Source organism: Saccopteryx bilineata, chromosome 1, assembly GCF_036850765.1.
Source record: "Saccopteryx bilineata isolate mSacBil1 chromosome 1, mSacBil1_pri_phased_curated, whole genome shotgun sequence".
Lineage (NCBI taxonomy): Eukaryota > Metazoa > Chordata > Mammalia > Chiroptera > Emballonuridae > Saccopteryx > Saccopteryx bilineata.
The window spans coordinates 377505088-377519651 of NC_089490.1; the positions used below are offsets into that span (position 1 = coordinate 377505088).

The following is a 14564-nucleotide window of genomic DNA, read 5'->3' on the forward strand; positions in this document are numbered from 1 at the left end:
CAAACTACTAGTCTTTCATTGGAGTAGATGAAAAGGTTAGGAGGAGGAAGAGGTCTGACTCAAGCACACCTCTTCCCCCTCCCTCCTCCAGGTGTAACTCCTATAGAATTGGAGGCAGACAAGAGAAATAAGGAAGGCAAAAGTCTCTTTGTATGACCAGTCATAGAACACCAATGGTAAGGAGATAAGTCTTGCTTTGATCAGGTTATGTTTGGTTCCATTCAATGGTGATGAACTCAGCGTAATTTGTGAGGCCCAATGTAAAATGAAAAAAAAGCCGAGAAAAAAGTGCTATTAAAGATACTAGACTACAAAACATTTTCCTTTCTACATGGTCCTACTTCCCTCCCTTCCTCTCTCTGTCAGCTATCACAGGGCTTTTTATTTTCTATTCATGTCACAGTCCCTGGGAAGGAGGATCCTCACAGGGCAAACACAGATCCTTAAAGATGCCTAAAGGCTCACCACATGACTCAGCACAAGTAGGATCCACCAGTTATTGGATTCTACCTCCTAAAAGCGGCTGGACCCATGGACTATATCCTGGCTGGGGGTGGAGAATCAATCTCCCTGTCCCATGGCCCTCTGCACCAACATGGCAGATGGGTAACCACCCAGAGACTGCAACTGCCAGGCAGAGATACACTTCAGTACCTGGACTGGGGACTCTGCCTGCCAAGTCACTACCCAACGTGCCGAGGTACTCCCGACCCAGGACAAAGGATGCTGCAGGGCACCGGCGCTGACTCCGACCCTCCTGCTGCATCTGCCTCCTCGTGGGTAAAGGGCAGCAGGAGAGCACAGGCCGCTCCCCACCAGTGGGAGCCAGTTGTCACGGCAATTGTGAGAGAGCAGGGAGGATGAAGCCAGGAAGGGCCCTGGACAGCAAAGGATAAAAGAGCCAGCAGTCCAGAACTGGTCCTGGGAGGCGGTGGGAGACAGGAGAACAAACGTCTGAGCTGAAGCTCCCAGCCTCAGGTAGGTGCCTCATCGGACTCAATTTACAAAACATAAATTCAAAGTTAAAAATGCAGAAAAATTTCAAGACAGTAACCATAGAACATTAAACCCAAAGCACAAGGCCCTCTGAGAACGGGTCTGTAAGCAACTGCACTGGTTACAGACCCGAGGCTAAGTGGGCCCTGGCCTCTGCCGGTGGCACTCTTTACACAGGACATGACTGTAGTTTTCTTGGGAAATGTTCAGTGTCACCCTTTAACACCAAAAATCCCGTCAGAGGGGCATAAGTACCTTCTACTGGCTACCCCACTGGGACGTGTCTCCCACTCCTTCTCTTGAGTTGGACATCCCATCACTTGGCCCAGCTGCACACGGGGCAGTTCCCACCCTCCCACTAACCCCCATGGTTCTTCCTGTGGTGCCACGGCACCACCAAAGTTCTCTTTTCTGCATGCTTCCAGGCACACAGTATTGGAACAAATGTAATACACTTCAAGCCCCAGTGACACAGATTACTCCAAAAACTTTCCTCCTTGAAATTTCTAGACCATAACTGAGCATTAGTTTCATAAATTCTTGGTATACTTCCAAACCTCAAGAAACATTTGTCAAGTTTTTCCACATTCTACTCTAGTGGCAACACCAGCGTGAACATTCAGGTTTCTACAGCATCTCAAGCATCCACCTAAGAAACAAGATGGCAATCTTCCCCTTCCCTTTTTGTACCCTAGTTTTTACAAATGAGTTTTCTAAAGATGCCTCACTTAGCTTCCTGAGGGGAAATGCACATCCTTACACTAGGAATGCAAGAGAAAATCTTCTTTTTTTGAACCCTCACTCCCGAACATCAGTGACTATAACTTCTTCCCCTCCTAATCATTTCTTATATATACTGGAAAGAAGATGATGGGTGAATGTTGAGGTAATAGGGCCAGTTCAGAGGCAGATTTAATGGCGGGCATGCCCTGAACCCCAACTTCTGAAGGGCCCCAGAAAACCCCAACTTTACACTTTTTTCTAATGATACCAAGTTTGGTTTCATATGTGCAATTTTAACATTAATAGTACATAATATTTTTTATTTATTTAAAAATATGATTAACATGTATTTTTATTTTCTGTCTCTCTTTTTTAAAGTGCTCAATATTTTCTCTTGTGCCCGGGGCCTCAACCAACCTTAATCTGCCTCTGGACCAGTTCTATCATATTCCTATAAAGAGGGATCTGTCTCAATTTCTGGGAACTCACTGCTCCCTTAGAATATGGTAATACTTGTCACCTATTGTTTTCAGTTTTGATCTTGACCACAATTCTAAGACAAAGAAAAAAATCCCATTCAATCTTGTACAAGATTAAATCAAATACTTGATACAACTGAACACTTTACTTGTTGCTTGAATGTTTAAAAATATGCTTATTACTTTAGACACTAATAGCAAGTTAAAGAAGGAGGACATATATTATCCCTAAAATTCAAAATGATCTCAGATAAAATTAGACAGACTGCAGTGAAACAGATAAAGCTCATTGGATGGAAATATAGTTTAAAAAAATGTATAACTATAACCTGATTATTTTCTCTTTGCACCTTCAATTCTACTTCCAATTCACTGTTAGCTTGAATCTGTTGCTGGAGTAACTGCTGCATATGTTGAAAGGAAATGATGATATCCTTTAAAAAGTATAAATATATCAATTTTAAAAACTGGAAGATAGGAAGGGTGTTTCTAAACTCTTAAAATATATTTTCTATTCTCTTAACTTTATAGTTTAATCCATTCTCTTAACTTTATAGTTTAATTTCAACATCATAGTAAAGAATATACTGAAAATAAACTGATTATTTTACTAATCAGTTTAAACACATTTTACTAATATCTAAAAGAATTTATGTTACATGATTTCTTAGAAAGTACCATTTCTGAGAGTTCCTCAAATAATTAAAATTATTTAAAATGGACCATGGATTCTGAGACACTATTGAAAAACGTGAAAAATTCAAAACTAAAACTTCTGTTGGCTTTCCCCCAAACTAGTAAACATATCCCTACCAAAATGTCATATTGATAATGGTGTAGGATGCCATGGTGTGCCTCCAGATTCAAATGGAGGAAAAGCAGAAGAGGAAAAACATGAAACAGAGGTTTTCTTTCATATACCTTTCTTTCAAATAGAATTATACATATAAATTCAAATAAGTATGTCCTGTAAACATATGTTCCAAGCATTTCAATAATTATAATTTGCCTGGGTCTAAATATCAAGAAAATATAAATTTATTTTTATTCTTTTTGTTATCTATAAAGTATCTTAATGTAATATTTTCTCCAGCTTTACTGAGATATAATTGACATATAACATTGTGTAAGCTTAAGGTGTACACAAGGTAATGATCTGATGCAAGTGTATATTGCAAAATGATTACCACAGTAAGTTCAGTTAACATCTCTCACCTCACATAGTTACCATTTGTGTGTGTGTGATGAGAATATGTATGATCCACTCTCTTAGAAAGTTTCAAGTATATAATATAGTACGTTAACTAAAGTCATGCTATACATTACATCCCCAGAAGTTGCTCATCTTAAAACTAGAAGTTTGTACCTTTGAAGGACATCTCCCCATCTCTCCCAATTTATTTTTTAATAGGAGTATGTGAGAGACCTGGTTCAAAAGGTACAAATGTACCCATTCAACACACATCAAGTGCTCACTGTGTGCTAGAAATTAACCTAGGCTGATTCCACCAGTTACTTAATTTTATTTCCCACATTACATCTGGTTTTTAACATATTTACTGGATTCCAAAATATCTTATGATTGCTTGCCTGTTTTTCTTCTTGAATATGGGTAATCTCTTCATTAATCTTCTTATTTAATTTCAATTCCTTTAAAAAATTGAATAATTTTAGGTTAGGATATAAAATTCAGCTAATTCTATATTCACTTCAGTGCTCATCATTAGTACCAACATTTGCTTGCTGTTGAAGCAAAATAGTGACTAGTTTTTGCCATTGTCAACAAGACTTTAATAAAATTTGGCTATAATTTATTTCCACTTTAAGTGGTGTCAGGCTACCTTATGGGACAGTGGGTGTCTCCAGAAGAGCTTGTGAAGATGCCTGTATTGGGATCTAATGCTTCTCCATCCCTTCCCCTCTCCTTCCTCTCTGTCTCTCTCTTCCCCTTCCACAGCCGAGGCTCCATTGGAGCAAAGATGGCCCGGGCGCTGGGGATGGCTCCTTGGCCTCTGCCCCAGGCGCTAGAGTGGCTCTGGTCGCAAAAGAGCGACTCCCCGGAGGGGCAGAGCATCGCCCCCTGGTGGGCATGCCGGGTGGATCCCGGTAGGGCGCATGCGGGAGTCTGTCTCTGCCCGTTTCTAGCTTCAAAAAAAAACAAAACAAACAAACAAACAAACAAAACCCTAGGTGTGTCTTATGGTCAGATGCATCTTATGGAGCGAAAAATACAGTAATTCTATAAAAAAATAACATTTTTGTATTGTAACCCTGAACTTCTCATAAATTTTACAAAAATATAAATTTTACAAACATGAATACATTAATCAAATACCATATTGAGTCTTTCTTGAAGTTCCTGAAATTTTTGTTCTTGAATTGTTACACTGATGTTTTCTTCTTCCATCTTATGTTGCCATGTGACTTTGGACTTTACCAAGTCTGAGTTTACTTTTTTTAGTTCCTTAACAAAAGAAATATGAAACAAAAAAGTATATATATTTCATCAAAGCAAGGTACTTTGCTGACAGTTTTAAAATCCATTTAAAAAACCTATCAGTATAATTTACTATATTTTATATATCCAAATACCACTGGTACATCAAGGTGTATTTCCTCTAGTTCCATTGCAAGATAGCTAGCCAACGTGAAACGGTATTTGTGACCATGGAGTGGCAAACACAGTGACACAGGGATAGAATGCACGATCTTTGCTCTTAAACTTCTCAGAAGTAGGATGCCTTCCTTCATTACTTCTCTAACAAAATGTCTGAGATAAAGAGATGATAAAAGGCCTGACCAGGCAGTGGCGCAGTGGATAGAGCGTCAGACTGGGATGCCGATGACCCAGGTTCAAAACCCTGAGTTTGCTTGAGCTCAGACTCATCTGGTTTGAGCAAAAGCTCACCAGCTTGGACCCAAGGTCGCTGGCTTGAGCAAGGTGTTACTCGGTCTGCCGAAGGCCCGCAGTCAAGGCACATATGAGAAAGCAATCAATGAACAACTGAGGCGTCGCAATGCGCAACGAAAAACTAATGATTGATGCTTCTCATTTCTCTCCCTTCCTGTCTGTCCCTGTCTATCCCTCTCTCTGACTCCCTGTCTCTAAAACAACAACAAAAAAAGAGATGATAAAAGATGATCAATTCCCAAGTTCATAGCATCTAAAAAGAAAAAAACAGTTTAAGAAGTCATTACAATTAATGCGATGGGTGCTATATTACAGGAATGCACAGGAGCATGAGGAAGAACACAGCTGGCCGAGGGCATCCAAAGGTATTACACGGAAAAGAGGTATTTGAATTGATTCTTAAAAGATAAATTTGCAAAGCAGACAAAAAAGCAGTAGACATTCCAAGCAAAAGGACTCGACATGTACAGAGGTACAGAAACATAAAAGAGCATGGTGTTTTTCAGGGAAACAAAATTAATATGCTATTTCTAGAATTAATATGTTATGGATAAGGGGGAGGAGTAGAGTATTGGCAATTGCAAATAAAATTTGGCAGGATTCAAATATTGAAAGGGATTTGTAAACCAAACTAGAGTTTTAATTCTCTGTTCTACAGGCAATGAGGAATTAACCCTTGAAGATTTTGAGAACAACATAAAAATATATGCGTTTTAGAAAAGTAACTCTGGCATTGAATGGAACTGAAGGAGATACAAAACAAGTCTTAATTTGTGAAGTTACATGTCCACTGAATTTAATAGATACCACCCAAACACATTAAAATCTTGAAATAAAAACTGAGTTGGTGTGCACTGTACTGCTATGTTCTGTATGCAAACTATATTAAACAATCAAAGACCTGATGTTCACATTCTTGACTTCATTGTATCTGAATTCCCTTTGAATTTTATGTGCACTACATCCAAATTAATTTCTTTTAATTTTTTATTTATTGCTTTTTGGAGAGGGACAGGGAAAGAGAGAGCAAGGAGGGAGGGACAGGAGGCATGCGCTCCCTAGTAGTTGCTTCCCGTCTGTGCCTTGACCAGGCAAGCTCAGGGTTTCAAACAGGAGACCTCAGCTTTCTACGTCAACACTATCCACTGTGCCACCACAGGTCAGGTATTTTTCTAACAAAATCGTCTTACAATTTGAAACTTGACTAATATAATTCAATTTTTAAAAGGCTGTATTTAAAAATGGAATAAATAATGATAAACAACTCTTGTAGAAAAAAGTTGGTGCACTAGGGTGGATTATAGGGAATTTTCACTTTCTTCATTGTGTTGATTAGTATCTTCTCGTTTTTTCCAAAATAAACACATTTCTCATGTTTCAGTTTTTTAAGTGGTATTTACAGCTATGGAAATAGTTGCAATCACTTAGAGTTATTAGTTAAGAGAGAAGATGAATGCACAATACAATATACAGATAATGATACAAAGAAGATGGCAAACGTCTGAGTACTAAAGAATTCCAACATTCAGGGATTAGAAAAACAGCTTGCCCTGGCCGATTGGCTCAGCGGTAGAGCATCGGCCTGGCGTGTGGGGGCCCGGGTTTGATTCTCGGCCAGGGCACATAGGAGAAGCGCCCATTTGCTTCTCCACACCCCCCCTCCTTCCTCTCTGTCTCTCTCTTCCCCTCCCGCAGCCAAGGCTCCATTGGAGCAAAGATGGCCTGGGCGCTGGGGATGGCTCCTTGGCCTCTGCCCCAGGCGCTAGAGTGGCTCTGGTCATGGCAGAGCGACGCCCCGGAGGGGCAGAGCATCGCCCCCTGGTGGGCAGAGCGTTGCCCCTGGTGGGCGTGCCGGGTGGATCCCGGTAGGGCACATGCGGGAGTCTGTCTGACTGTCTCTCCCCATTTCTAGCTTCAGAAAAATACAAAAAAAAAAAAAAAAAGAAAGAAAGAAAGAAAAACAGCTAGTATAGCATGATGAGTAATACAGTCAACTAAGGTAGAAGGAAAACCAACAGTGTGGTATCAAGGAAGCTGAACAAGGAGCAGCAAAGAGGGGTGCCAGGGTCTCCAGAGTTCTACATGTTACAGCCTCAGCCACCCAGAGAGAAACTCTCCTGATTATCTCTTAACCCCTATTCGAAATCCAGGAGAAAGGATTTATCGGTCTTAGTTTATATATCCCCTTTAGACATGGGTAATACATAAGATAACTGCTGAAGTAGCCATGTGGGCCAAAAGATAGGGCTTTATTCTCAGAAAAGCAGGTAGACAAATCGTTGTCTGGTACAAAGAACAATCAGCATGAACTGAGTGATGAAAGAAGTCTGAATGAAGGGGGTAGGCCTTGAAGAATCAGGAGGGTATTTGTCCTCCAGGTGTCCCTCTTGACTCTCTCCACCCTTTCTCCACAGCTCTGTGCCCTCTGGCTCCTGGTGGCATTCAATCTGTGGGAGGCACCAATAAATCAGTATGTTGGGAAGAGAGACTGAGGTATTTCCCCAGCTCTCTCCCTACAGGACCATAAATTAGCAATAGCGGTACCTTTACCAGAGGTCACAGCTTCTGAATTGCACTCCCGCAGCTGCACCTATACCACTGCTCTCCCTGGCTTCCAGCATCCGCTTCCTTCCACCGCCCCCTCAGGGCTAGGTGGCATATGGCCCCCCCCACGGCACTGCCTCGATCCCTGGGTGCTTTACTACCATACCCCCTTGTTGTTTCCCTTAACTCTGCCCACATTCTGTAAATAGCTTCTTCATCAAAATTTTCTAAATGACCCATTCCAGTGTGCCATCTCTTTCTTGCCTCAATCCTATTTAATACAGATGAATTGAGAAAAGGCATTTCAAGTAGGAATAGGAAATGTAGAGGAGAGCAAAGGCAAAAAAGCAAGGAGAATTAAGAATTATGGCCCTGGCCGGGTGGCTCAGCAGTAGAGCGTCAGCCCAGCATGTGGAAGTTCCGAGTTCAATTCCCAGCCAGGGCACACAGGAGAAGCACCCATCTGCTTCTCTACCTGTCCCCCTCTCCTTCCTCTCTATCTCTCTCTTTCCCTCCCACAGCCAAGACTCCACTGGAGCAAAGTTGGCCCAGGCACTGAGGATGGCTCCATGGCCTCCGCCTCAGGTGCTAGAAGGCTCCAATTGCAGCAGAGCATCAGCCCCTAGTGGGCATGCCAGGTGGTTCCCGGTTGGGTGCATGCAGGAGTCTGTCTGTCTGCCTCCCCCTACCCTTCTCATTTCAGAAAAATACAAAAAAAAAAAAGAAAAAAAAAAGAATTATGATAAGCAGCCTGACTGGTGGTGGTACAGAGGATAGAGTGTTGACCTGGTACACTGAGGTCCCTGGTTCGAAAGCCCAAGGTCGCCGACTTGAGCATGGGATCATAGACATGATCCCATGGTTGCTGGATTGAGCCCGAGGTCGCTGGTCTGAGCAAGGGGTCACTGGCTCCACTTGATCCCCATCCCCCCGGTCAAGGCACATATGAGAAGCAATCAATGAACAACTAAAGTAACACAACTATAAGTTGATGCTTCTCATCTCTCTCCCCACTAAAAAAAAAAAAAAAAAAAAATTATGATAAGAACAACAATTTAGCATTAAATAGAATCAAAGACGCTTGTTAGGAAATAGTAGGAAACAGTATTGAAACAACCATGAAAGCTCTGGAAAGCCAATTAAAGCAATCTGGGGCCCCAGGTAGGCAGAGCATCGGCCCAAGACAGGGCTGGCCAGGTGGACCCCAATCAGGGCACATGCAGAGTCTGTCTATCTCCCCTCCTCTCACTTGAAAAAGAAGGAAAAGAAAAAAGCTTGTGACAAAATCAACATATTGCACACCTTAAACTCACACAATATCACGTCATTTATATCTCAATAAAGCTGAAAAACAGTTTGGGACTTGATTTGGTAGACAAAGAACTATTCGATCCATCATTTCTTCTACATATACTAAGTATCTAGCATATGTCAGGCACATAGAAGCAATACATTAAACTAATTAACTTAGTAAAGGTAGTCTGGCAAAAAGAGTAAACAAAAACTAGAGAGAAGAACACTGGCTAAGAGGCTATTTTATTAATCCAGGCATGAGGTGAATGTCTGTATTATGATAAATGGAGAATGAAAATCTGAGACATTTTAAAGAAAGATGGGGAATGAAGGAAAAAGATGAGTCCTGAGTATCCTGTGAAGCTAGAAGAAATGAAAAGGGGTCATAATGTGAAAGAGAGAAGCATAAAAATGGACAGGAAATGGAAAGTCTGCTTCACTAATGAAAAAGATAAAAAATGTATTTAAGACAGTAAGAAACAAGAGGTGAGCAATGACTTTTAAAGCCAAAAACCACAAATCATTATGCTTGAGACATAGGCAGTTACTAGTCTCAAAAAGGTCTTTCATTCACATACTTACAAAATATAAAAGGTTACACGTGATTAATGCCCCCAAATGAAGTTTCAATGTACCAGTGATAGTTCGTTCACCTTCACAGGCAGCAAGATGGTTCCCTTTGAAAGGAGAGTTGTATGAATCTGGGGGGATGAGGAGGAGAAGGGGGCAAAGGGGGAGAGAAGGATGGGGAGAATAAAGAATCAGTCCAATATGTGCCCTGCTGACCCTCAAGTTACAGTAAATCATAAAAGGAGATGACCTACAGGCAGTTGAAAACACAGAACTGGAGATTAAGAGAAATTTGAGACTGGAAATATAGACGTGGAGTCATCTACATGAAGTGAATGACTGAATTAAGGAGTGTGAACTAACTGAAAGAAAAAACATATAAAAGAAGAGGAACAGAGACCTTAGAATAGAGTTTTGGAGGAATGGGATTAAAAAAAAAGAATTAGGCCTGGCTGAATAGCTCGGTTGGTTAGAGCATAGTCCCAAAGCACAAAGGCTGCAGGTTCGAACCCTGGTCAGAGCACATACACGAACAAATCTATGTTCCTGGCGCGCGCTCTCTCTCTCTCTCTCTCTCTCTATCTATCTCCCTTCCTTTTATTTTACATCAATAAAATAAACATAAAAGAAAAGATAATCAGAAAGCCAGAGAAATTTATTTATACCAAAAGGCCCTTAAAAAACAAACTATCATGCACTTAGCATAGTGGATCAAGTGTCAACCTAGAATAGAACGCTGAGGTTGCTGGATCAAAACCCCAGGCTTCCTGGTCAAGGCACAGATGAGAGCAACTACAAGTGGATGTCTCCCGCTCCTCTAACCCCCTTGCCTTTCTCTCTGTGTCCCTCCTATCTCTAAAATCAGTAAGTAAAATCATTTAAAAAAAAGAAAGCAAACTATCACATAGATGTTATAAAACTAATACATTTTAAATATTTAAACATCTATCATTTTGAAAAAAAAACAATAGTCTGTAATGAAAAACAAAAAGTGTCAGCATGAGTTACAACAAGATGATCTGAAGAAAATAGTTTGGAGAGTTAGTCACTGTAGAAAGAGTGCAGTTTAGCCTGACCAGGGTAGTGCAGTGGATAGAGTATCAGACTAGGATGCAGAGGATCCAGGTTCGAAACCCCAAGGTCACAGGCTTGAGTGTGGGCTCAACACCTTGAATGCGGGGTCTCCAGCTTGAGCATAGGATCACAGACATGACCCATAATTGCTGGCTTGATCCCAAAGGTCACTGGCTTGAGCAAAGGGCCACTCGCTCTGCTGGCGCCCCCTCCCCACCCCCGTCAAGGCACATATGAGAAAGCAACCAATGAACAACTAAAGTGTCACAACAAAACTGCCTTAAATCCTAATTTTAGCCTAATTACACCTGCAAGTAACAATGACCCCATAAATTCCTACAGCATGTTAAGCTTTCTGAAGTACTTTTCCATGTATTTATTTTATATGTATTACACATATATAAAACAGGAAAGGCGCAGGTATCATTATATTCATGTTGCAAAAGAGAATAAAAAGGGGGAAAAGAGGAAAGTTAAACCAGTATGGTCTGGGTCAGGCACCTCCTTGGAATGAATATAGTTGAAAGATTTAGTTTCAAAGAAAAAGGTAAAATGATGAGCTAAGATAAACAGAATAAATGAGAACTATTATGCAGGGAAATCGAGCAGGAACAGGCCAATGGATTGGGTGAAGCACAGTGGTCCTTCAGCTATCACAGGGGTTAGGTTCCAGGACCCCCTGCGAGAGGCGAAAATCTGTGAAGTAGCGACTTTATATTTATTTTATTTACATATTTTTAAGGCTTTATAAACCCTCCCCACACTCTTTTAAACCTTTCCCACACTTACTTTGCTTATTTTACTGCAAAAATAATTAAAATAATATATAAAAATACCTATATACCGCGAAATCCCACAATATAGCGAAAAATCCATGAAACAAAATTAGATATATACAATTTAAAAATCCACAATACAATGAGACTGTGAAAAGTGAACCACAATATTTCAAGGGACAACTGTAGTAGGAACTGAAGGACAAGAGGCAAAGAAAACAGATTTGGGAGTGTAATGTCACTGAAAGATAGAAGAAAGACTCTGGTTGGAGAAAACGGAAGGCTGAAAGACAAGAGCCCAAAGGAAGCAGTGTTTAATGATGAGTTTCAAGGCAGGAATATGCTCATCTACAGGTCTATGGGTCAAGGCATCCAAAGAGCTGTTGGTTTAGAAATACAAATAGTTAACAATTCTCCTTTTAATAAACACATGCTTTCACATGGGCAATGAAGGACAGGAGAAACTTTTGTGACTAAATTGCTTATGCTACTACTTTTATTGGTACAATGGTTAAGATCGCAGGCTCCAGAGCCAAATTTGTCTGGGTTCCAATCCTGGTTCTTAGTTAACTTACTTAACTTCATTCTCTCACAAGTTCCTCATCTGTAAAATAGACACACAATTTTTTAAAAAAACTAACAAGCCTGACCTGTGGTGGCACAGTGGGATAAAACATCGACCTGGAACACTGAGGTTGCCGGTTCGAAACCTTGGGCTTGCCTGGTCAAGGCACATATGAGAGTTGATGCCTCCTGCTCCTCCCCTTTCTCTCCCCCCCCCCTCTCCTCTCTGAAAATTGAATAAAATCTTTAAAAATAAAAAAAAAGAGTGAATCCTTACTTATATATGGGGTTTTCTTTTAAAAAACTAACAAAATGCCTGTCATGTATTACTCCACACAACAATACTTGTTGAGCATCTATTATGTGCTGGCATGTTACCTAATATTAGTACTGGGTGAATCCCAGGGATTCTATGATTATTTTCTCTACTTTTAAAATTAAGTAGTCTGAATTCTTAATAGTGATATAAATAATTCTTTTATTTATTTAAAGAATTAAGATCGATTCTTTCATCACTGATAGCAATAAGAGTCTTCCTATAGACTATGAGCTCCACAAGGAAAGGTACCATGTTTCATACTTACACCACAGAAATGTAATACATTCAGGGACCTAGAAGAACTAAAAATTATGATGAACATAAGAAGAGTGATGAACACAAAACAAAAAAAAATGTGACCTATCTTTACCTAAAATATGATTTGATGAAATCAAAGATTCATTTATTTAGCATAAAGTAAATGGAAATAAAAATTCTTGGTGAGAGCCCTGGCTGGTTGGCTCAGCAGTAGAGCATCGGCAGGCATATGGAAGTCCCAGGTTTGATTCCCAGAGAAGGCACACAGGAGAAGCACCCATCTGCTTCTCCACCCCTCCCCCTCTCCTTTCTCTCTATCTCTCTCTTTCCCTTCTGCAACCAAGGCTCCATGGGAGCAGAGTTGGCCCAGACACTGAATATGGCTCCATGGTCTCTGCCTTGGTTGCAGTGGAGTAATAACCTAGATGGGCCAAGCTTCGCCCTCTGGTGGGTTTGCTGGGTGGATCCCAGTCCGGTGCATGCAGGAGTCTGTCTCTTCGCCTCCCCTCTTCTCACTTCAGAAAAATATAAATAAATAAATAAGTCTAGCAATTAATTTAATTTCTTAAAAATTTAAGAGTGCCCTGGCCGGTTGGCTCAGCAGTAGAGCATTGGCCTGGTGTGTGGAAGTCCCGGGTTCGATTCCCAATCAGGGCACACAGGAGACGCGCCCATCTGCTTCTCTACCCCTCCCCCTCTCCTTCCTCTCTGTCTCTCTCTTCCCCTCCTGCAGCCAAGGCTCCACTGGAGCAAGGTTGGCCCGGGCACTGAGGACAGCTCTATGGCCTTCACTTTAGGTGCTAGAATGGCTCTGGCCTCAACAGAGCAATGCCCCAGATGGGCAGAGCATCGCTCCTGGTGGGTATGCTGGGTGGATCCTGGTCAGGCGCATGTAGGAGTCTGTCTGACTGCCTCCCCGCTTCTAACTTCGGAAAAATACAGGAAGGAAGGAAGGAAGGAAGGAAGGAAGGAAGGAAGGAAGGAAGGAAGGAAGGAAGGGAGGGAGGGAGGGAGGGAGGGAGGGAGGGAGGGAGGGAGGGAGGGAAGGAAGGAGGGAAGGAAGGAAGGAAGGAAGGAGGGAAGGAAGGAAGGAAGGAAGGAAGGAAGGAAGGAAGGAAGGAAGGAAGGAAGGAAGGGAGGGAGGGAGAAAGGGAGGGAGAGAGGGAGGAAGGGGGAGGAAGGGGGAGGGAGGGAGGGAGGGAGGGAGGGAGGGAGGGAGGGAGGGAGGGAAGGAAGGAAGGAAGGGAGGGAGGAAGGAAGGAAGGAAGGAAGGAAGGAAGGAAGGAAGGAAGGAAGGAAGGAAGGAAGGAAATTTAAGAGTTTATTTCAAGGGAAAAATACCTGTCTGAGAATCAAAAGTTTTGATCTCAACTCAATATATAGGATGTTTGACTAATATTTATATTGTTACTCATTATTTAGTCAATCATTCTCTGAGTAATAAAAAGAAATCTTATGCTCAATCGATCCAATTTTTAAAATAAGACACCAATATTTGCTTTAAAATAATATATGCCTTTTCTTACACAGTGGCATTTCTAAACACTGGCTTTCAAGTTACTCTTTTGTGCACTAGAATGATAACTTAAAACTTGCATCAATATTTTATTTAAAAAAAAATTTTTTTTTCAGAGTCAGAGAGAGGGATAGACAGGGACACACAGAGAGGAACGGAGAGATGAGAAGCATCAATCATCAGTTTTTCATTGTGCATTGCGACATCTTAGTTGTTCATTGATCGCTTTCTCATGTGTGCCTTGACTGCGGGCCTTCAGCAGACTGAGTAACCCCTTGCTCAAGCCAACGACCTTGGATCCAAGCTGGTGAGCTTTTGCTCAAACCAGATGAGCCCACGCTCAAGCTGCGACCTCAGGGTCTCGAACCCAGGTCCTTCCACATCCCAGTTCGACACTCTATTCACTGCGCCACCGCCTGGTCAGGCTTAAAATGTTTTATATTGGGTTTTCCTAAAGATACAACTATATGAAGTAAATAAACATTCAAACAGCGTGGAAAATAAGTTATCACATGGCTTTTTTATACTAGTGATCGGTTCT

General features: G+C 41.4%; 1 protein-coding gene across 1 annotated transcript in view; it reads right to left on the minus strand.

Moving 5' to 3' along the window:
• CCDC73 (coiled-coil domain containing 73) overlaps positions 1 to 14564 on the minus strand; it is a 77391-nt gene that overhangs the window by 17023 nt on the left and 45804 nt on the right. The window contains exons 9-11 of the mRNA XM_066251215.1: positions 4534 to 4662; positions 3789 to 3848; positions 2528 to 2632 (exon numbers count right to left, since the gene is read on the minus strand). Of these exons, the coding sequence (XP_066107312.1) occupies positions 2528 to 2632; positions 3789 to 3848; positions 4534 to 4662 (294 nt within the window). The remainder of the gene's footprint in view (positions 1 to 2527; positions 2633 to 3788; positions 3849 to 4533; positions 4663 to 14564) is intronic.